The 23910-nt window shown below is 41.3% G+C and overlaps 2 protein-coding genes across 4 annotated transcripts in view; one reads left to right on the forward strand and one right to left on the reverse strand.

Annotated features, from left to right (window-relative positions):
- The first annotated feature begins 7815 nt into the window (after positions 1–7815).
- On the forward strand, positions 7816–10718 carry LOC127651413 (gamma-glutamylaminecyclotransferase B-like). The gene is made up of 2 exons (XM_052137220.1): positions 7816–7969; positions 8703–10718. The coding sequence occupies exon 2, from the start codon at positions 8735–8737 to the stop codon at positions 9209–9211; it is 477 nt and encodes a 158-aa protein (XP_051993180.1). The 5' UTR covers positions 7816–7969; positions 8703–8734; the 3' UTR covers positions 9212–10718.
- A 9636-nt stretch (positions 10719–20354) lies between these two features.
- The window catches only part of LOC127651412 (FERM, ARHGEF and pleckstrin domain-containing protein 1-like), a 145436-nt gene continuing 141880 nt past the window's right edge, over positions 20355–23910 (reverse strand). For all 3 annotated transcript variants that reach the window (XM_052137218.1, XM_052137219.1, XM_052137217.1), the window contains exons 26-27: positions 22744–22895; positions 20355–22419 (exon numbers count right to left, since the gene is read on the reverse strand). In XM_052137218.1, coding sequence (XP_051993178.1) covers positions 22344–22419; positions 22744–22895 — 228 coding nt within the window. In that variant the 3' untranslated portion in view covers positions 20355–22343. The remainder of the gene's footprint in view (positions 22420–22743; positions 22896–23910) is intronic.

The raw sequence follows: 23910 nt of genomic DNA on the forward strand, positions 1-23910 counted from the left end.
AGATTATGAACACCAATAATCATCAAGTGTACATGATGATAACACAAACGTAGTTGTTTTTTACTTCATGCTTTAGTAGAGATAAACTTCTCTTCAGTTCTAAAACCTATTGATCCGCCTACTTCAATAGCATTTTAAAGGGATAGTTCAACCAAAACAAAAATTCCAATAGGGTCTGGCTGCAGACCTCCACACCCAGGCAGCAGCACTCTCAAACTGCAGCCCTCCGCTCTCAGGCTCACCTGCCCTCTCAACTTTCTGTGAAGTCAATGGCAAGCACGCATAAGAAATTTGACCTTTATTTGCAATTGCAAGCATGGCTGTATGTATGAATTTGTTGATACTCAATTGTACAAGGTTTAGAAGGTTTAATCTTTGATATACAAGGAGAGAAAGGATAATTGTATGGTCTATTAATCTTTTAATGTTTGCTCTTTCTTTGTATTTCTTGTAGAGCGTCTGTTAATGTAGGTATGGTGTTGTATCGCTTTGTTGCTAACTGGCTGGACCACATCAAACAAAATTGTTAAACTACGAGTGAAATGTACTGTCGTATTTTAATTATATTGTTAATACAGTGAAAGCATTGAGTTGTAACTTGCCAACTGTGTATTCACTGCAAGCTTGTTGAATTATTAATCAGTTTACTGATATTATAATGAAATCAATGCAGTGCTGCTTGCTTACAGTGTCAACATGATATCATTAACATTAAAATACCTACTGTTATTTTTGGAATAAAGCATTTTAAAAATCTTAAACATTTGATGTGTTTTTTTTATATGAAACTTAATGTACGTAAAATACATTAAGTCGCCCCATATTACAGTAAAATATGGGGTGGCTGTGGCTCAGGTGGAAGAGTGGGTTGGTGGTTCGATTCCCGGCCCACATGACTCCACATGCTGAAGTGTCCTTGGGCAAGACACTGAACCCCAAGTTGCTCCCAATGGCAGGCTAGTGCCTTGCATGGCAGCTCTACAGTCATTGGTGTGTGTGAATGGGTGAATGAGACTTTAGAATGAGACTAAAGTGCTTTTAAAGTTATATTTAAGTGCAGACCATTTACCATGTAACTCTGAGAACAAGTCTTAACTACCACACATGAAAAGTCATAAGACGTTATTCATATATTAGTCCAGACAATGGTGAGATTTTGTACATTTAACAGTTTTCACTCGTCTCATCTATCCATTTTTACAGATGCACCATTCAATTTTATCAACGGATAAAAACCCTGTGCTACCACAGTGCACATCATGATGCAGGCTTTTCCATTGTCCTTTATCCCCTGCCCTGAAGCCAACCACACACACAGAAAAATACAGCAACACTGGGAAGTCCATTTGAAAAAGGCAATCATTTTTAAAGGTAGGTTCAATCATTACCTTATCCCACTGTATCATGGGGTGGTTTGTTGACCTTGTAAGGAGCATTAAAAGATCCTTAGAATTCAATAGCTTGAGAATGACCTAATGTCATCATCTGGCTTTTGTATAATTAATGGATTATAATTTTTTTTTTCTGGCATGCCCAATATGCTTTATTTTCTACAGACAAAAGAATATGTTGTTGCCATTGTCCTGCTTTAAACAATGCATGATAAATTCCCATTATTATTTTATGCTAATAATAATTTTATAACTTTATTGTCCTCATTTGTCTTGTGGTATTTAACAAGAATGTGTTATAGTGGACCTTAAGACTGGAAGTGTAGAAAACTCAGATGTTCTTCTTGGATCAGTTCAGCTGCCACACATACTCTGCACTGACTAAATTGTCCACGGCCTCAGCAATGTCTTCGTCAACCACGCAGAGTTCCCAGAAGTGCTAGGGGGAAATAAAACTTATTACATGAATACTTTAAAGAGATTGCATGCCTTCACGATTTGAATAGCTCTTTGTTATTTTTTTAGGGCAAGCCTGACTCAATATAAAGTACCATTTCCCTTTCAAAAATGATAAAACATGTTTTTTCATCTATGTATTTACAGTTAATACACGTGCTTGCCATAGATGCCACACAAAGCTGAAAGTGCAGGTGAACCTAAGCATGGAGGGCTGCAGCCAGGCCCTTCTCAAAAATTCTGTTGTCTTTTCTGGATCGCATTCAGAGATTTCATGGTGCAGTTGCATTGTAGTCGCGTATTGGTTTGTAATGTTACTCAATGGACATTTATTACTACACAGACGTCAATTGCCATAGATTATTAAAATGTCTTGCTAAATGGGTCAATAGGCTCTTGCACGCCAAAGTTGCTGGCTGTTGGAATATTGAAGCACCTGTGTCTCTGGAATACCCAGATATTTTGTTTGCTCTTGGAACGCCTAGGACAATAATGCATCTGTCTGTTTGGATAAAACACTAAATTCCACATCTGCTCTTATTGCTTCTTCAACATGCCCCTTGCTCATCATAAAAATGTCACATTAGCACATATTGTGTTGTTGCTGGTCATGTCCAACAAACTGCAACTCAAACCAATTCTCTACACCACCCGCCCATAACCAAGATAAGAATACACACTGCAGTGCTAAATCTGTGGCTATATTTAAAAAATGTTTCATCTGAAACTGCAAAGCTGCATCTGACGTTAAAGGGATAGTTCACCCAAAAATGAAAATTCTTCCATCATTTACTCAGCCTCCTGGCATCCCAGATGTGTATGACTTTCTTTCTTCTACAGAACACAAATTAAGATTTTTTTTAGATGAGTATTTCAGCACTGTAGGTCTTCACAATTCCAAAATCCACATAAAGTGTGCATGAAAGTAATCCACAAGACTCGAGTGGTTAAATCCATGTGTTTAGACAAAGTATAATAGGTGTTGGTGAGAAACAGATCACAATTTAAGTAATTTTTTATCATACATTTTCCTCCCTGCCCAGTAGGTGTAGATATGTATGAGGAATATGAATAATCAAAAACGTGAAGAAAAAAGGACTTAAAGAAACAGTTTACCCAAAAATTGTAATTCTCTCAAAATTTACTCACCCTCATGGCATCCCAGATGTGCAAGACTGTCTTTACTCAGCAGAACACAAATTAAGATTATTAGAAGAATATTTAAACTCTGTAGGTCCATACAATGCAAGTGAATCTTGCCAACTTTTTGAAGCTCCAAAAGTAGCTATTATAAAACTAATCAATATTCCAGTGGTATAATTAATGTCTTCTGAAGCAAAACGCTGTGTGTGTGTGTGTGTGTGTGTGTGTGTGTGTGTGTGTGTGTGTGTGTGTGTGTGTGTGTGTGTGTGTGTGTGTGTGTGTGTGTGTAAGAAATAGATCAAAATATAAAACTTTTTTTAGTAAAATGTTTGCTTCTGGCCAGCTTGAGGTTTGTACGTTAACGATGGTGAAGTTCGAACTGCCTGTAAGCGCGGAAGCTTCCTCTGCATAGACATTAATCTTAGATACCTTATTAGCAGCTGTTTCTATGGACCACGATACTGTTTACACACAAAAGCAGCTAATGCAGCGGTCTATGTAAGGAGCTTGGTCTGAGGCATCTCCTCCATTCACTTGTATTCCAACCGATTCAAATAGCTCTCCTTTTTCACTGTTCTAAGATGGTGCTGCAGATGATGTATCCAAACCAGCCAACTGAGACATCTATGTATGATTATCTATGCTCCATTTTTGTAAACAACACTGCGCATCCATTTTTGTTTTTTGTTTTTTTTTGTATTCCACGTGCCAGTTCTCGTGTGAACTTGCCAACGCGCTTGACCTTGACCATCATGAATTGTTTGTAAAAATGTTTGAAATGTTGATCTATTTCTTAAACACACCTAGCATTTAGCTTCAGAAGGCATTAATTATTAATTAATTAATGATTGCTATATGTGCTTTTTGGAGCTTGAAAAAGTTGTCACCCATTCACTTGAATGGAATGGACCTACAGAGCTGAAATAATCTTCTAAAAATCTTCATTTGTGTTCTGAAGAAGAAAGGCAGTCATACACATCTGGTATGGTATGAGGATAAGTAAATTATGAGAGAATTAAAATGTTTGGGTGAACTAATACTTTAAATATTGATCTGCTTCTCAACCAGGTGGTTGGTTCCTGCGACTGATGTGGATGTGGATAAAGAGCCTCCGGTCAGAATTTATCGGGCATCCCGCTTTAAAAGAGGTGTGGACGCAACTCTCCATCGGTCTTTGGCCCATGAATTGCAGTCATTGAAAGACTCAACTCCAGTGAGGTTAGCCTTGGTGAATTTTAGATCACTAGCTAACAAATCCTTCATTTTGAATAACTTTTTTACATCCAAGGACTTGGACATGTTGTGTGTGACTGAGACCTGGATCGGTGTTGGTGAGTCAAGTGTTTTTTCTGAAGTTTTACCTCTGAACTGTACCTATTTTAACTCTCCACGGCTCACGGGACGAGGAGGCGGAGTAGCAACTATTTTTAAAGAACATTTAAATTAAATCCTCCTACTCCAGTTTTGAACTGAGTGTTTTTGAATTAAGTCTGAGTTATCCTGTGTTATGCACTGTTGTTTATCGTCCACCCAAATATAACAAGGACTTTATTGATGATTTTTCGGATTTTTAAGCTGGAATCATGACCAAATATGACCGGGTTTTAATTGTGGGGGACTTTAATATCCATGTGTGCTGTCCCGCCAGGCCTTTGGCCACAGCTTTTTTAAATCTTGTTGAGTTTTTTAACTTAACTCAGTTTGTTGTTAGTCCCACACATACATGTGGTCACACACTAGATTTGGTTTTGACATATGGCTTGCCTATTAGTAACATCGAAGTCTGTGATGCCACTTTTTCTGATCATTTGCCTGTTTTATTTGAAATATGTATTTCTCGTGATTCCAAAGTGACTGTTCCACAACGTCGCTGTCGGGCAATTAACCCTTCAACTGCTCAATTATTTTCTGAAGCTTTTAATGCAAATGAAGTTGATTATTCAATGCCCGCATGTGGGCTTAATACCGAAGAACTAACTACATCGTTCTTTTTAACTTGTCAAAATATTTTGGATACAGTTGCCCCTTTCAAGACGATTCGTGAAAAAATTAGAGTTCAACCGTGGCTGAATGCTGCTACTCGAGCCATAAGGCTGGAATGCAGAAGGGCGGAACGCCGCTGGAAGAAGGATAAATTACAGATCTCATTTGATATTTTACAGTACAATTTGTCTAAATATCAAAAAACTGTTAGATTAGAGAAATCAAAGTATCTCTCTAATGTTATCTGTAACAATTCCCATAAGCCAGCTGTGCTGTTCAGTACTATTAATGCTATTCTGAACACTCCCCAAGCTATTTGTTTACAGCCTTCTGCCGAGTTGTGTGAACATTTTTTACACTTTTTTATTGATAAGATTGAGGCTATTAGATCTAATATATCCCCCCCTTTGACTTTTTTATCCGTTTCCTCTGAGTGCACTGCTGTTTTTGATCAGTTTGTGCCGGTGTCTCTTGTCTCTCTGAGGGAGTTTTTTGTTGAAATGAAATTATCCTCATGTTGTTTGGATATTGTTCCTCCATGTCTTCTAAAAGACTCACTGGATGCTATTGGTCCTATTGTACTTGTGATTATTAATAGCAGCCTGGCCTCGGGAGTCGTACCTAAGTCTTTTAAACATGCATCAGTGGAACCAGTAATCAAGAAATCTAACCTGGATCCCACAGTCTTTGCTAATTTTAGACCTATCTTGAAACTTTCATTTCTGTCGAAATTACTGGAGAAGGTTGTATTTGGACAATTGAATGCTTTCCTAGATCTACATGGTATCCATGAAGTGTTTCAGTCTGGTTTTAAGTCCCAGCATAGTACGGAAACTTCACTGTTGAAGGTTTCTAACGATTTGTCACTTACTACTGACTCGGGGAACTGTGCAATTCTAATTTTACTGGATCTGTCCGCTGCATTTGATACCATAGACCATAAGATCTTGGTTACACGCTTAGAAAAATGTGCTGGTATTGAGGGTACTGCGTTGGCATGGTTTAAATCATATTTGACTGAAAGAACTATCTTAGTTCGCCTAGGAGAATTTGCATCCTCAACGGCTTCTTTTACGTGTGGGGTCCCCCAGGGCTCCATTTTGGGGCCTATTTTGTTTGCCTTGTATTTGCTCCCCTGGGACACATTTTCAGGAAGTCTGGCATCTCTTTTCATTTTTATGCAGATGATACATAAATTTATCTGCCTTTGAAAAGGAGAGACACTCATACGTTAAGCCTCTATTACAGTGTCTTGAGGAAATTAAGGCCTGGATGGCACTGAATTTCCTAAATTTTAATGAAAGAAAAACAGAAGTCATGCTGTTCACGCCGGGTGGCACTTATGAATCCTTACAGGTGGTTCTTGGGGAATTGAATCCACTAGTGAAACCATATGTTAAGAATTTGGGTGTGATTATGGACTGTGAATTTAAATTGGATAAACAGATTAACTTAGTAGTTAAGTCTAGTTTTTTCCAATTGAGACAGCTCACCAAGGTTAAATCTTTCCTGTCTTTTATAGACTTTCAAAGACTGCTTCATATTTTTATCTTTTCGCGTCTGGACTATTGTAATGGCCTCTATGTAGGTATTAGTCAGGCTCTCTCTCCAGACTGCAGAGGGTCCAGAATGCAGCAGCTCAGCCTGTTGACGGGTACACTAAAGCGGGAACACATTACCCCTATTCTCTCCTCTCTTCACTGGTTGCCTGTCCATTTTAGGATTAATTTTAAGATTTTGATGTTTGTTTTCAAATCTCTTAATGGTCTTGCACCAAAGTATCTGTCTGAACTGATCAAGCAGTATGCGCTATTGACTAGATTGTTGTTGTTGTTGTTGTTGTTTTGTCCATAGCAGTGCCTGCATTGAAACCCAATAGATTGTTTATATTTAAAAATAAGACAGCTTTTGAAGTAGTTCATGTTTGTAGAGGTTTCAAAAAGCTTTGTGCATCACATTACTAATCTTCAATACAAAGTAAGTTAGTTGAATCTTCAACCTGGTCTTTTGTGTTTTGACCTACGATAACCCCACAGAACTATTGTGAGGTCATGATTTAAAACAAATCATTAGTTATTACTGTAAAATTAAAGTAGAATGATGATTTACTGCTGTCACGTGTATTAACATTAAATTAAACACATCTTCTTAGCTGGCTTGTAACAGTAAATGTCTAAAAAAAATTGACCTATCTCTCACTAGATGGCGCCATTTCACTTTTGTTTGAGCGGTTAGATTCATCCAGCCTAAAAAGTCAATCACAATCAGACCTTGAAAGTTATGCCTTTTAACACAGTAGTTTGATAGGTCTGAAATTACTATGGGGATACGTATTAATTTATATTTTCTTGTTTAAAGTTAAACATTTTGTTTAGCTAAACTTTGTATTGTTACCCTAAAATTCAATTTTGACAATATTCATATTATTAGTTGTTTATATATACAGTATATTACTATTAATTAAACGTACTGAAAATTATTAATAGTAATTATTATTGTCAATGTTATTAATTAATAAAATAATATTGAATGTATTATTAAATAATTAAATGATGTATTACTAACAAATTAATGAAACAATAATTAATTCTGTAATTAAAAGTGTTCTTTGGCAATTAATTCCTTGTCTTTTTTTTTTTTACTTGTATTTTGTTTTATGATATATGTATGATGCAATATGATAAAATAAAATGAAATACAAAATAAATAGATATTTGTCTCTCGATCTGAAACCACACTACCCCTACAGCCTCATGTGCCCTATGACATGGTCATTACAGAGACGTAATTTCCTTGCGTTCCTTATTTGGAACACGGAAGTACTGTATGCAGTCCAGTTATATATTATTATTTCTGACTGTGATGAAGATGAATGTTCGACCAAAAGTCCAAATGTCAAACCCGCGTCTCTGAAACGTCAAACCATCAAACTCGCAGTCCGAAGGTCAAAAGTCCTTCGTGTTGTACTGTCGATTAAGAAACTTCTCATAAGATCGGTAAGAGAATTACTGCTCTATTTACATTCTGTTTATATTTTCATTTCTGTAATTTAATATTTGGAAGAGCAGGTTAGTTTTGGTACACGTGCTCGTTATTTTCGATCATCATTTGGTTATTATTATTAATGTGGGCACTCTATATAGCTACACTATATACGTATATAGAAACTACTCATTCCTTTGATCAAAATTAAACGATATTATGAAAATAGTCTTGAATGGTCTTGAATAGTTGGAATGTGAAAATATAATTTTGTTGTATTTTTATGATTTTATTTATAAAAATAATTGAAAACTGTACTCGTATGATAATACTGTAATCATTTCACCTGTAGTTTAAGTCAGTCAGACAGTGCATGCTAGAGCATGCAAGGCAATTGAATGAATGATCAGGCGCCTGTGACGTTTTAGCACAGTATTGAGTTTTCAGACGGTCCCTTAAACACCATAGGCGAAAATCAAACGAATATCGAACTTACAACCAACTTTACCTCGCTAATCAAAACAAAAAGTAGTGACTTGTATATTAAATTCACCCTGTGCTATATTGAAAGCACTTTAGCACAACGTATATTGGTTTTTAACCTTGCAAATGTATTTATTTATACACCCACATTTCAAATCAAATGATTGCAACATGCTCCAAAGAAGTTGGGACAGGGTCAATTTAAGACTTCAACCTGACAGTTATATACTGTATATTGGAGATTGTCATATATTTTATCAACAGGCCATTGTTGGTGTTCTGTTATAACGATTAAGATGACTCAAGTCTTTGTGTACGGCACACTGAAGAGTGGCCAACCCAACTACCACAGGATGCTCGATGCTGCCAATGGTAAAGTGGAATTCCTCGCACAAGCTCGCACAGTGGACTCATACCCATTAGTGATCGCCACTCAATACAACATCCCCTTTTTGCTAAACGTCCCTGGGAAAGGTCACCATGTCCGAGGGGAGATTTATAGTGTAGATGAGAAGATGCTGAAGTTTTTGGACTGGTTTGAAGGTTGTCCACACATGTACCAGCGGACACTGGTCAAACTGGAGGTGGAGGAATGGGTCGGTGAAGGTGAAAACAACCCAAAGTCTGGAAGCATCGTCGAGACGTTTGTGTACAGCACAACTACTTACAAGCCAGAGTGGCTCCAGAACCCAACATATGAGAACTACGATTCTTATGGTGACCACGGACTGGAATATGCATATCAAGAAGATAGATGCCCCGAATTAGATTAAGCAATCCATGTAAACTCTTGATAATTCTTATGAGATGGCCTTTTCTCATACAAAAGGGTACAACTTTTATTCCCATAGAGAATGATCAATCAATAAACAGAATTTCTAATCAATACAATAGCTACAGGCATCACATTTTAGTTGGCCTAATATCCAACACTTTAAGTAATGCAGTGTTTCCCATTAATTACCCACCACAATCTAATTTGTCCTGCCACAGTTTTATAATTAAACAAAAATATTTTTTTACACTTCTCATAATAACATAAAAGATCTCTAAAGTTGTGTTTTGCGGCGTTGCTTCAGCAAAGCATCTCTCACTCCCAGTCAGTCAGCACTGACTGACTGACCCCCTGCTCGCGCATGCTCTGTAACATTACTGGAACCAAATATCTAACATTAACGTTATCACCAGTGGCTTAATTCTTGTCTGGGGCAAGTGGATTTTTGATGGGGAATTTTTACTTGCCTGACCGGACAAGCAGACTGATTAAAACATCAATAACAAAAAAATAACCAGCTATATTTGTGATAGCCTACAGGCCTGTGTCACTTATTAGAAAGTTCATATTCTTATTCTGCTGTTGAAAGTAATCCAGAGCACTTAATTTTATAATTAGCTAGCGATCTAGTAACAGCTGCACCCTTTTTGATTGACAGGTGGTGTATGTGTGTGCTGAACATGCATGTTTCGAAAATGCTTGCGCTAATGCGCACATGGACGGTTAAATACTTATAAAAAAATCTGCCAAAATTACAGTCTTGGTGAAGTATACAAGAGAGTGATGTCAAAAGTGAACGTAAACAGCTGAGAAAAAAGCAGATTTGTATTCAAATATCGGACTTGTAAGTGTAAATGTAAGTTAATAGACCTGCTGCTGTCTAATGTGTCATTATAATAATCAAACAAACATAAGAAAATGAGAAAGCAGTCACTACTTTTGACTGGGTAGCTCTAAAAAGTATTAATGTATAATCATACAGTAAAGACAGTAGTTTTAAAGTAGTAGTTTTATGCTGTATTTCATTTAGAATTTGTACATGAATGCTTGATAGCCTACTGCTGTTAAACACTTTTAAAGCTGTTAAAAAGCACTGAATTTTCTGAATTTGTATTTTTTGTTCTATTATTTCGAATCAGTTTTTTATTGTTTTTTTATTACTGACTGTTTACTAGTCTTGAATAATTACTTCAGAAATTGAAACCATTCTTCCATAATTAATATATTAGTTAGTGTTATTATTTGTTGTGGTTTTGAAGCTACACTTGAGTCATCAGTCATAGTTTTAGAAAAATATTCAACATGGTTTTGACATGTTACTTGAGCATGCAATTTAAATGTCCTTTTTTCTCTCCTGACAAGTAACTTTTACTCAGACAAGTGTATGACCAATTTACTTGTACGAAGGACAAGCACATGACAATGCATAATGTCGAGCCCTGGCTCAAATGTATGCTCTTGTCGATAAAATTTTTTGACCATTTGTAAACTACATTAAACTCTGTCTCGTTTATGCTTTGGTGGTGTGACTATTTTGCTGTGTCATCATCATTCATATCTATACAACCAATCTTGAGGGCCCGAGGTCCACCCACCACAGTCTCACAAAATCCTGTGGGAAACACTGTAATTTCTGTGAACAAATGTACTTACTTATTCTATATTTATGTTACCTGATGAAGCCAACATGTTATTCTATTAAACTTTTTAAAAAATCCCTAAACAGAGAATAACCGAATTTCTAACGCTAACTGCTACAAGAGCTTTTAAGCCATATCGACTCGGTTGCTAACGTAACCTTGGTTCCGTGAGAGGAGGGAATGAGTATTGCGTAAGTAGCTTACGCTATGGGAAAACTCCGTTTCTCGAGAAATATTGAAGTCTTTATGTAAAACGCATTGCAGCTGCACAGCAGACAGCAATGAGCGAGGCAGCTCGGTCATTGGCTGTGCTGCGGCAACTTGCTCGAACCAATGACGGGGCGACTGAACGCGCGACCAATGAGCGTGCTTCGCGCCCGCGCGCTCAGAGCCCGCCAAGATGGGCGTGGCTAAGGCTATATATTAGGCGCCCCGTCATGAGAGTTCTTTAGGTTCAATCGACTGAAGCGACTGAACAAGCACAAGCACGGCAGCTTACGCAATACTCGTTCCCTCCTCTCAGGGAACCGAGGTTACGTTAGTAACCGAGCCGTTCCCTTTCGAGAGGTGTCTCCTATTGCGTAAGTAGCTTACGCTATGGGAACACCATGCAAAACGCCGTGCGTGCTGACTTCGCTCTATAAAGCCAGAGGCAGATGCCAGAGCCTTAAAGCACAGTGATTATTCAACGAGCCGGCCAACGGCGAGCTATATAATGGGATAATACAGAGCGCCTTTGCCCCAAGTTGGCCCATGTTGGGGCGCTCATTGTAAAAACACACGCTCATATCTTATGTACTGATTTTTCTATTTACTGATATGCATAAAAAACTCTCTAAGTCAGTCAGAGACGGACCTTATAAGGGAGGAGATAATGCTCAGCATATACGTACTCCAGTCCATACTACAGTCAGGCTGATAGAATGTTGGAATGCAATGAGGGGACCTGTAGGTTATAAAACCTGATAAATGTCGAAGGCGAGGCCCAGCCTGCCGCCGCACAAATATCCTCAATGGGTATCCCACTCGACCACGCCCACGAGGAGGCCATGCTCCTCGTAGAGTGAGCTCTGATGCCTAAGGGGCATTGAAGGCCCTTGGCTTCATAAGCCAGCGCTATAGCATCTACTATCCAGCGCGATATTCTTTGCTTTGAAACTGCGAGACCTTTAGTGCGGCCGCCAAAGCATACAAATAATTGTTCCGTCTGTCTGAACGAGGCAGAACGTTCCAAGTATACTCTGAGCACCCTGACCGGGTAGAGTAAATTAGCGTCGCTTTCGTCTGCTGAAGACGATAGCGCTGCCAGAGATATCACCTGTACTCTGAAGGGTGTGGAGAGCACTTTAGGAATATACCCGTGCTTTGGCCTAAGGACAACTCTGCAGTCGTTCGGTCCAAATTACAGGCAAGCAGCGCTTGATGACAGCGCGTGCAGGTCGCCCACTCTCTTGACTGAGGCGAGTGCCAGCAAGAGCGCAGTTTTGAGCGAGAGCTGTTTAAGGTGCACGGTTCGGAGAGGTTCGAACGGGGCACTCTTGAGTGCGTTCAGGACCGTGGCCAGGTCCCAGATCGGTACCAAGGGGGGGCGAGGAGGGTTCATCCTCCTAGCGCCTCTTAGGAAACGAATGATTAGGTTGTTTTTCCCTAATGAGCGTCCTTTATCAGGATTGTGTGACGCCGCTATGGCAGCCACATAGACTTTGAGCGTGGAGGGTGTGCGGCCCGCCTCCAGCAGCTCTTGCAAAAAGGTGAGTACACTTGGTATCTCGCACGATTTGGGGTTCAAGCTCTTGGTATCACACCAGTCACTGAACACTTTCCACTTTTGGGCATATAAGTGACTCGTAGAGGGCGCTCGCGCCTCAGTGATGGTTCTCAACACTCCGCTGGGGAGGTTCTCTGGAACCCGTTGAGGGGCCATGCATGAAGGGCCCACAGATCGGGGCGGGGATGAAGAATCATCCCGTTGGCCTGCCTGAGGAGGTCCAGCCTCAACGGAATCGGCCATGGGGCAGATTGCATCATCTGCATCAGTTCTGGAAACCACGTCTGGTTCTTCCAGAGTGGGGTTACCAGGAGCACTGCACATTTCACCTCCCTGATCTGACTGATGACCTGAGCTAGCATCGCGATCGGGGGAAAAGCATACAAGGGGCGGCTCGGCAAGACTTGGGCGAGCGCATCCGTGCTCTTTGAGAAGAAAAGAGGGCAGTGCGCATTTTCCCTGGAGGCGAAGAGGTCGACCTCTGCTTCGCCCAAGGTTTGCCATAACCACTGAACCGTCAGGGGGTGGAGAGAGCATTCTCCTGGGAGAACTTTGTCTCTGGACAGCATGTCCGCTCCCTGGTTCAGGATGCCTGGCACATGCGCTGCTCTCAGCGAGCGCAGGTTGTGCTGTGACCATAAGATGAGCTCCCTGGCCATAGAGTGCAGGGAGCTCGACCTGAGTCCACCCTGGTGATTTATATATGATACTACCGTCATGTTGTCCGTTCGGACCAGGACGTGTTCGTTTTTCAGGTACGGAAGCAGGGCTCTGAGAGCCAAGGCGACCGCTTTCATTTCCAGACAGTTTATATGTAGGCGCTTTTCCAGGTTTGACCAAAAACCGGAGACAGGCCTGCCCTCGTAAAGGGCCCCCCATCCTATTTTGGAGGCATCTGTCGTGATCATTTTTCTCCGTGTGTTCACGCCCAGACTCACGCCGGTTTGATACCAGTCGACGGCCTTCCAGGGCGTCAGGGCTTTTATACAGCCATGATTCGCTCTGATTAAAAAGTGGCCTGAGCGCCACGCGTGAGTGGGGACACGGCTCTTGAGCCAGCATTGGAGAGGACGCATGTGCAACAATCCTAGCTGGAGTACAGCTGATGCCGAGGCCATGAGACCGAGCATCCTTTGAAATCGTTTGACGGGGGCGCGTGCGCCCGCTCTGAATGATGTTGCAAGGCGCCGAATAGCGGCAGGCTCTGATGAGAGGCGCCGTCATCTGCACTGAGTCTAGCACTATTCCCAGAAAAGAGATATTCTGGCTGGGGGATAGCACGCTCTTTGCAAAATTGATTCTCAGACCCAGACATTCTAGATGGCTGATAATCCAAGATCTGTGCGTCGTTAACTGACTCTGATTGTGCTAGGATTAGCCAATCGTCGAGGTAATTCAGTATTCGCACTCCCCGCTGTCTCAGGGGGGAAAGTGCTGCATCCATACATTTCGTGAATGTACAGGGGGCCAATGATAGGCCTGCGTACTGGTATGACTGTCCCTCGAAAGCGAATCTCAGAAATGGAATGTGATGAGGCGCTATCGGAATGTGAATGTAAGCGTCTTTCAAATCCACTGATAGAAACCAATCCCCGGGGCGAACTTGCGCGAGGATATGTTTGGTCGTTAACATTCTGAACGAGCGAATCATTAAAGCTTTGTTCAGATGTCTGGGATCTAGGATGGGGCAGAGGCCACCGTCCTTTTTCGGGACGAGAAAGTAGCGGCTGTAAAAACCTGCCTCGCTCATAGAGGGAGGAACAGTTTCTATAGTGCTCTTCTCTATCAGTTTGAGCACCTCGGTGCGTAGAACATGTGAAACATCTTTCCTCTCGATCACCGCTGAAAAGCGGGGTGGTCTGCGAGTGAATTGAAGCGAGTAACCGTGTTTTATTATGTTCAAAACACATTTCGGCATGTCGGGGATTTTTCTCGCACAGATATGGGCTGAATGCTGGCTGGGGGCGTGTCGCAGTGATGTATGGGCCCTGCCGGCGAATTTCCTTGTGCTAACACTGAGCTTACAGCTCTCAGAGGCGCGGGAGCGCGCTGAGCAGCTTTGTTGAGTGCCGAGTGCAGGGGTGCGTGTGAGATTACAGGCACGCGCGCTATCTCCGTAATGCTCGCAGCATGAGCTGGAGAAATGTTTGAAACTGTATAGACAGTGTTTACGGGTGGGGGTGCATACATTGTAATAGGCACGCGCGGCACTTTCATAAAGGTTCCCGTTCTTAGCGGGGAGTTTCGCGGCATGAGCCAGAGAACTGTTTGAAACTGTATGGGCAGCGCTTATGGGTGGGGGTGCATATACCGTAGTAGGCACGCGCGCCATTTTCATAAAGCCTCCGCTACGGCGGGGGTTTTGGGCATGCATACAGTGTTTGTGTGTAGGGGTGCATGCATGACTGCAGGCACGCGCGCTACCTTTATAGTATTTCCCGCTTTTACTGGGGAAGTGTTTATAACTGTGGGAACAGTGCTTGTGTGTAGTGGTGCATACATGACAATAGGCACACGATCCACATTTATGGGGCGTCCAGCTTGAGCTGGGGAAGTATTCGGCACTGTTTGGACAGTATTGATATGTGGGAATGCGTACTTTAGTGTGGACACGTGACCCCTTAGTGACACAGGCAGAAAATGACTCTTTTGTGATTTCTGTGTGTTGCCGTTAAAACGGCGTTTGATTGCAGGTGAGCGAGTTCTGTGACTGGCCCATTGACTGCTGTACAGACATTTCCAGCCGCTTGTAAGGGGACTGGGTAATGTTTTACACGTTTTGGAGAGAGTGGTCCGGCTTTTGCGAGACACGCACTCTCTCTCTTTCTTCCTATGGCTAGGAAGACTTACGAGGCTCCGGGTTCAGCACGATCTTGGGCCGAGGTCCCCGTCGCTCAGGCGGCTGCTTTCGGTTAGCGGAACGCGAGCGGCGTCGAGCGTCCGTTTCAGGTCTGGGCTGGGAGACGGGAGGCGCCGCCCTGGCTCGCTGCTGCAGCTGAGGCGGTCTCTGGCAGCTCTGTGACGAGCTGGAGCGCTTGGGCAGGAAGTGACGCATAGCCTGCAAATTCTTCTGGGCTTCAGTGAAGCGTTCAGCGAACTCTCTTACTGCCGGTCCGAACAGGCCGCTTGGGGCGATAGGCGCGGAGGAATGGCGCCTTATCCGCGTCCTTCATTTCTGTTAGTGTCAGCCACAGATGGCACTCAAGGACAGTCAGGTTAGCCATGGCCCGGCCGATGGATTGGGCGGTGGCTTTTGTGGCTTGCAGGGCTACATCAGTGGCGCTGCGCAGGTCCTTGCAAGCCTCAGGTTCAGGTCCAGACTCGTCCATGGTGCGGAGAAGTTTGGCCTGATAGACCTGCAGAACAGCCATGGAATGAAGCGCTGACGCAGCTTGGCCGGCGGTGGCATATGTGCGACAGGCGAGAGCTGAGGTAGATCAGCAGGGCTTCGAGGGATGAGAAGCTTTGGCTTTCCATCCAGCGGTGGAGGGTGGGCACAGATGGTTGGCCATAGCCTCCTCGAGGGGCGGGGTTCCCTCGTAGCCTCTTTCTCTCGCGCCGTCCACCGAGGAGAGCGAGGAAGAGAAAGAAGGCTTCAGGCGAGCAGAGTGCGGGGCTTTCCACGACTTTGTGAGTTCGGTCGTGAACTTCGGGAAGAAAGGGGAGGGTCTCTGTCGAGGGCCTGCCGGCGCCTTGCAGGAACCACTCGTCCAGCCGGCTGCGGGCGGGTTCTTCCGGAGAAGACCAGTCGAGCCCGAAGTCTTCCACGGCTTTAGACAGGATGCGGACGATCTCTGAGTCCATGCTGGTGCCCCTGCTCGTGTCCGCTAATGTCGACGGCGCGGGGTCGAAGGCCGAGCCCGGCCAGTCGTCGGATGCAGCGTCAATGGAAAGGCTGTCATCCTTTTCACCGTCGTCCCCTGACGCGCCGAACGAGACGAGACCCACCGCTCTGGAGGGGTGCTGGTCTGCCTGCGTGAATTGAACTGGCGGCAGGGAGTCCTCAGGTGGTGGTGAAGCCTGCTACCACCGTGCTGCCATCCCCTCTGTTCGAGCCGCGCAAGAAAAAGCGCCGCTCACAGAGGCCGCCAGAGCACGCGGACTTCAGTGACGTCACGCCGGGCCAGTCCCCGCGTGCTCTGGCGGCCTCCATGAGCGCTGCTTTTTCTTGCGCGGCTCGAACAGAGGGGATGGCAGCACGGTGGTAGCAGGCTCGTTCGCGGCGAAGGCGGCATCAGCCTCGAGTGAGAGCAGCTTCTGCGTGGTCAGGTCCCAGGCAGCGAGCGCAGAGAATGTGACGGTCCCCGTCAGGAAGAGAGCCTCTGCACGAGGCGCAGGTCGAAGGCATTTGAAACAACGCCTCTAATTTGCTCTTTTACTAAAGGACAAAAAGCGTCGCCGAGGCGAACACTTGCAAAGTTATTGCTTTTAGTAAAAGGATATCAAGGTGATGCATGCCTGATGGCGTAGCAGAAGGCTTTAAAAGGCGGCTGAAGGCGCTGGCGTCCTCGTTTCAGTCCTGCTGTAGGCTTGTCGACGGCGGGTGAAAAGACTCCAATAATCCGGAGGATCCAGCAAAGAGAAGGTCTTTGCTGAAGGAGATTAAATCTAAAGAACTCTCATGACGGGGCGCCTAATATATAGCCTTAGCCACGCCCATCTTGGCGGGCTCTGAGCGCGCGGGCGCGAAGCGCACTCATCGGTCGCGCGTTCAGAGTCGCCCCGTCATTGGTTCGAGCAAGTTGCCGCAGCACAGCTAATGACCGAGCTGCCTCGCTCATTGCTGTCTGCTGTGCAGCTGCAATGCGTTTTACATAAAGACTTCAATATTTCTCAAGAAACTGAGTTTTCCCATAGCGTAAGCTACTTACGCAATAGGAGAGACCTCTCGAAAAGGAACCACAAGATTTGGCACAGACCTTCAGACTGTTATGGAATAGTGTACTATGTTTGTTCTAACATATTTTTCACTTGCGGTTGTCACAGTGGATGATCAGTTATCAGAAAAATCCTATTGTTTTACATTGACGGAATGTTGAAATTGGCCGATGGAATGTTTGATAATTCAAATTCCATCTGTCAAAAAAAATCAAAAACAAACATTTGATCTGCCTTAGGTCTATCTGCCTATCTTGCTAGCTAGCTGTATGTTTTACTGGAATTTCCAACCTAGTCTCAGAGAATGAACGTTGCGTTAACAAAAGCAAACTGACTTTTACGTGCCATGTTCTACGTTTTGTTGCATTTTCCTGGTGAAATTAACAAGTGCTACAACAACTGCGTTTTATTCGCTGTCACACAAATCACGGGTACAATGGTTAAGACAATGGTTAGCTCTATTACTCACACACTTATATGTTATGGTTTAAAAACATTTTAAAGCATTATTTGATAAACAATACATTTTAACACTTGTATTATAGACCCACCAACATTTACACACTTATTCCGTTGTGATTAACTTCTGCAGTAGCTCACCTGATTGAGTGTTGGACACTGAACTAGGAAAATTGTGGTTCAAGCCCAACCAAGATGAATTGTGAAGTGAATTTGCTTTTAAAAAACTATAGGTTAGGTTTAGGTGTTGTTTAAGGATAAGGATGTCTGTTTTATTCACCTCTCATTTATCTTTTAGGACACTATTGGTTAGGTTTAGGCTAAAGTTTTAGGTTAGGGAAGTATGTTTTACACATTAAAACCTCCATCTAAAATTCACCTTACAAACCTTGTCGGCTTACAACATTTCACTTGTTTTTGCCCCCGCCACTGGGAAACTGTTGCCAAATTTATAAATTCAGCATGTAATTTTGGTTTGCAAAAATGTTGCAATTGTCATGTAAATTTCATGAGATCAGGTTGATAATTTCTATAATCATCAAACTTGCAAACATCAAATTTTATTTTGACAAACTTTACCTATCTAGTTATTTATGCAATAAATTACTGATGTATTTCAATAAACTGTAATAGGCTTCCCTCGTCTTGTTACAAACCCCAATGTTTCCTTTCTTCTTTAGTATACACTATAGTCATTTTCCAATTAAAATCATGATTTATGTTTAGGGTTTGGGTTAAACTTTATGGTTACAGTGTAGCTTTGTGTTAGCAGTTAAACAAACAAACAAACAAACCAAAAAAAACCTGTAAGATGTATATATTGTCTCCAAACACGGTGAGGAGGATGGTTCAAGTGGCCAAAAATTCTCCAAGGATCACAGCTGGAGAATTAAAAAAATGTGTTGGGTCTTGGGATCAGAAAGTCTCCAAAACTACCAGTACCAGTGAATTGGGCACCAACTCCCTAGGGGGTCACATCTTATCCTATGAGGGCACCAGAAAGTCCACCAGCTGCCCTTACTCACACGTTATTCAAGGACCCGAAAGCAGTTGCGGAGTCGCTTCGCGCTCATATCTTTTTTAGTTTTTGGCAGTTTTTTAGGAGGGTTTCAAGAAAAAAATCTCTGCTCTCATCCAACAACGAATTCAAGTGTCTTCAGTTTGCCAGACACTACTGGAACTTCAAATGCGACTGGATTCTATGGTCAGATTAAAAAAATTTTTGCTTTTTGGCAGCAAACACCAGAGATGGGTTTGGCACACACAAAGAGGGAGCCATATGGAAAAGTACATCATGGCCATGGTTAAATATAGTGGTGGATCTTTAACGTTGTTGGGCTGTATTTATGCCAAAGGTCCTGGACATCTTGTTTGGATACATGGCATCATGGACTCTATCAAATACAAACTGATAAAAAAAAATCAAAACCTAATTGCCTCTGCCAGAAAGCTTAAAATGGGCTGTGGTTGGATCTTCCAGCAGGACAATGATCCAAAACACACATCAAAATCAACACAAAAAGGGTTCACGGACCACAAAATCAAGGTCCTGCCATGTCCATCCCTGTCCCCTGACCTTAACCCAAAAGAAAACCTGTGGGGTGAACTGAAGAGGAGAGTCCACCAGTGTGGACCTCGGAATTTGAAGGATATGTAGCGATTCTGTATGGAGGAATGGTCTCAGATCCCTTGCATGTGTTATCCAAACTCAGTATGCTTTAAAGGAGAAGACTCGGAGCTGTTAACTTGGCAAAGGGAGTATTGAATTAAAGGGTGACAATAATTGTGCCACACATACATTCGACAAAAACATTCGTTTTTTAATAAAACTTGTGTTGTGTTTGGAATTGTTTGATATCTATTTGAGGATAGATTTTGAGTGAAAGACCAACAGGATAAACAATAAGGATATACGTATTTTTCACAGCCTTCTTTTCTCATATTTACCAAGGATGCCAATATTTTTGGCCACCACTGTACATTAAAAGAGTTGCAAGTGGGGCCTGGGTAGCTTAGCGAGTATTGACGCTGACTACCACCCCAGGAGCCACGAGTTCGATTCCAAGGTGAGCGGAGTGACTCCACGGAGAGCAGCATGAGCCTCCACATGTTGTGAGTCTCTGCGGTGTCATGCACAGCAAGCCATGTGATAAGATGTGCGGATTGATGGTCTCAGAAGTGGAGGCAACTGAGACTTATCCTCCGCCACCCGGATTGAGGTGAGTAATCGCGCCACCACGAGGACCTAGTAAGTAGTGGAAATTGGGCATTCCAAAAATTGGGAGATTAAAAAAAAAAGTGATTGAACTATAGCAAGTAAATTGGTAACAATAGCTTTCATTTAAAATACTTGAATAATGACAAGACCTTGAAAAAATATTTGAACTGCTTAGGAAACACTCCATATTTGGATATCTGTACTGAATATATGCGAGTCAGTGTTGAACACAAGTATTGAATTTTACAATAGAATAATACAAACTCAGTTTGTTTCATGGCTTTAGATTTCAGTAAGTGCACTGCATCTCATACATATGGATTTATTTTTTCTGAACATAGTCACTCACCATCTAACATACATTTCTGCCAACATATCCATGTTTTTTTCATATGCTTGATCATATGATGAAAAGATCAACAGAGTCCAAAACATCAACAACATAAACAATTATATAAAGAAGATTAAAGAGAATTACAGAATTATGAAAGAGTTTGGCACTCAAGCAGTTAGATAAAAGGCAGCAAAATGTTTGTTTTTTCTGGAGTTGCAATGACAGAATGAATGCTCGAGGACTTCTGTACAATTCCCCCATAGTGCACAAAACTTGTGTGGAGTGGTTCATAGTTAGTATCAAAAATGTTATAAAAATGGCATCCTACAAAAGAAAGCGATTCAGAGTGTGGTACAAATGACAGGAAGGCAGCCTCTGTCAAAGTCTCAGGCCAGCAGAGATGGTTTATACTAAAATATTACAAACCCAGGTTGTGCATAGACATTGATCTATTGGTGTGATCTAAATGTATTGATGTCTGGGTCATATTTCACCCTAGAATCAAAGAAAATGAAGTATATTTTACTGAAAAAGATTTGCCTGTGTTGCAAAAAATATATAGAAATAATAATGTCCAGATGATATATTTTTTAAAGCATAAAATAAATGCACAACATCAACTACTATCATGAAGTATATTACAATTGAACTTTACAAACGTATTTTACAATTTATTTATTTTTTAGTTATGAGAATGTTATTACTTGCATTATTATCAATTATCTATTTTCACAATGTAAAATATATGAATGGTCTTAAAAGGAAACTATTTTTGTTTTTCTTCCGATTTCAGGGTGAAATATGACCCGGACATGTTCTTGACAGTTTTCAAGAGATTCATCCATATACAGACAGAAGGCATCAACTCTTTTTAACATTAAACCTGGAGTAAAAAAAACTGTGGTGTTACTACATTTAAAAATCTTCTGGAAATTTCAAAAACAAAATTCAGTCAATCCAGTTTTTAAAATCAATTGGCCTCATTCATGAAACGAGCAGAAAAAAATGATGTGTAAAATGTAAAAACATTATTTATACCATAAAATGACACATTCAGTAACATTCTTACATAAATTGTCGCATTCAATTCAATAATTCAATTCGTACGTCCATTCTTGCGTAAATCGTCACATTAAAATCTTTAAAATTTTTGTAAAATCATTCTTAAATAAGTTGTCACTTTCAATTCAATAAAACCCTTCATGAAACAATTCTTACCTAAATTATTGCACACAATTCAACAAAAACGTTCTTGCATAAATGTTCACATTCAATTCACAAACTCCATTAGTAAAACCATTTTAAAATCAATGGTCACAGTCAATTCAATAACCATTCATAAAGCCATCTTTACGAAAATTGCACTGTTTACACAATGATTTACACAGAATTTCATTCTACTCATGTTTTATGAACGAGGCCCATTGCGTAAAAGCTAGCTTTATGTATATCATGTCTTCTGTACATTTTAAACAAGTGCGAAAACTGGAAGTTTTTCACTTTGTCCTGATTAGCATTTATGCGTCCATCTTTCGACAGTTACAATAATACATCTACTTAAGTTCGTAAATTCTGGACTCTTGTTTCAACGCTGACTTTGACATTGTCTTCTAATTACAATACTTTACAAACAAACCCAAAGTATTCTGACTTGCTTATTTCAATAAAGTGAACAAACGATATAGCACTCAAGACATTTCCCGCTCAAAAAATAAAACGCTGCAATAAGATACTCCTTAGAACCTGATTTAGAACCTGGTGTAAATGCCCAATATGTGGGTGTTTGGGGCAGTGCTTGTTGGTGAAGGCAGGTATTGAAAGGTCTCTCTTTGGTCAGTAGACATCTTTTCGGCTAAAAGAGCGGATGTGACTAGAAGAACAGGTCGCACTGCGAATCACCTCCATCCACCTATGACAGAAATTATATTAGTGGAAACTGGGAATTGTGTCAACAATGTAGCGTATACTGTGGTTTGAAACATTTATGGTTGAATACTGCTTGACATACTATTTTGAAAATTTACTAGGTAGTATAAACAGCATATACTGTGCAGTATGTAGTGAGAGCTATTCTAGTATTCCATGCCGAACATAGTCTTTTCTGAAGACATGATCAAAGCATTTTCCTCTGTTACCTAAAAAAAACAAGGCGGGCAGTATATGAACATGCTCAGAGAAAAACTTATGAGTGAAGCATAGCAGATGAGCACAAATGGAGATACCCCTCACGTACCTCTCAAACGTGTATTCGCTCTCGGATCTGAAATAGTACACATGGGACTTGAAATGGAGCTTGAAGACATAGTCTTTATGAATGTTCTCCGACTCTGAAGGAATAGTAATGGAGTAGCCCAACAACGGAAGACTGGCAAGAGGATATTCATCCTTCAAAGAGATAATATAACCATGAATCTTTTCAAATTAAGACTTAAAAGTTTAAAATGTAAAACCAAAGCCCAGAACTCCTATAATTTTTCTTAATGAATAAACACTATAGGGCTGTCATTGTCAAATGATAATAATTTTTTTTTTTTAAATCAAATTAATTGCATGACATGCAGAATGGTTAATCAAATTATTCACATATCAATATTTGCTTATAAAGCCCCCACCACCCCATAATTCAAATACCTATTAAAATAATACAAAAATTCAGATAGAAATATACTGCATTCTTATGGCAGACTAAGCTTTGATTAGACTATACAAAATGTGGCTTTAGAAGTCATTATACCATTGTTTATTTTTTTGTCATGTCAATGATCATAATCCTACAGTCCCCAACAATCGTTGGTCAATCTGCCCTTTTCTCACAGCCTGCGTTCTTGCGTTTTGTCAGTATGGAAGGCCAAAAGATTAAAAATGTCTTAAGGTATAACGTGTAAAGACAACAAAACTTCTGTACGTGTTATTAAGGGCAAACACACAATTACGTGTACAGGCGAGGTCAAGTCGACACATAATTGTGTGTAGACCACTGAGTTATAAAGATCAGTGGTGTTGATGCGTATTTACTGGGAATTTGACTGTCAAAATAAGTCACAACCACAAGCATGGAAATCTAACAAAACTCTAAAACTCTTAAAACGTTTATACTTAGTTGCTTTAAGGGTGTATGTATATTATTAATTTAATAGAGTATTTATTGGTGTAAATTATCAGTAAATGTGTAATCAAATAATTTGTTGGTGAGAACGGGGCATGTTGTCACATTATCTAAATAGTAACATAAAACGTCACGGTTACCTTTGTATCCTCCGTTCCCCGAGGGAAGGAACGAGACGTTGTGTCGAATGAAGTGACACAAGGGGTCTTCCTGGGATGCCAAACGTACCTCTGAACCTGAGAAAAGGCCAATGTCAAGTTGGCAGACAGAATTTGCATGCCCCGCCCCAGACAT

Source organism: Xyrauchen texanus, chromosome 11 (genome assembly GCF_025860055.1).
Source record: "Xyrauchen texanus isolate HMW12.3.18 chromosome 11, RBS_HiC_50CHRs, whole genome shotgun sequence".
Classification (NCBI taxonomy): domain Eukaryota; kingdom Metazoa; phylum Chordata; class Actinopteri; order Cypriniformes; family Catostomidae; genus Xyrauchen; species Xyrauchen texanus.

Bases quoted from the DNA above. Each gene is read 5' to 3' on its own strand.
- LOC127651413 (XM_052137220.1), top strand. From the start codon at position 8,735: ATGACTCAAGTCTTTGTGTACGGCACACTGAAGAGTGGCCAACCCAAC.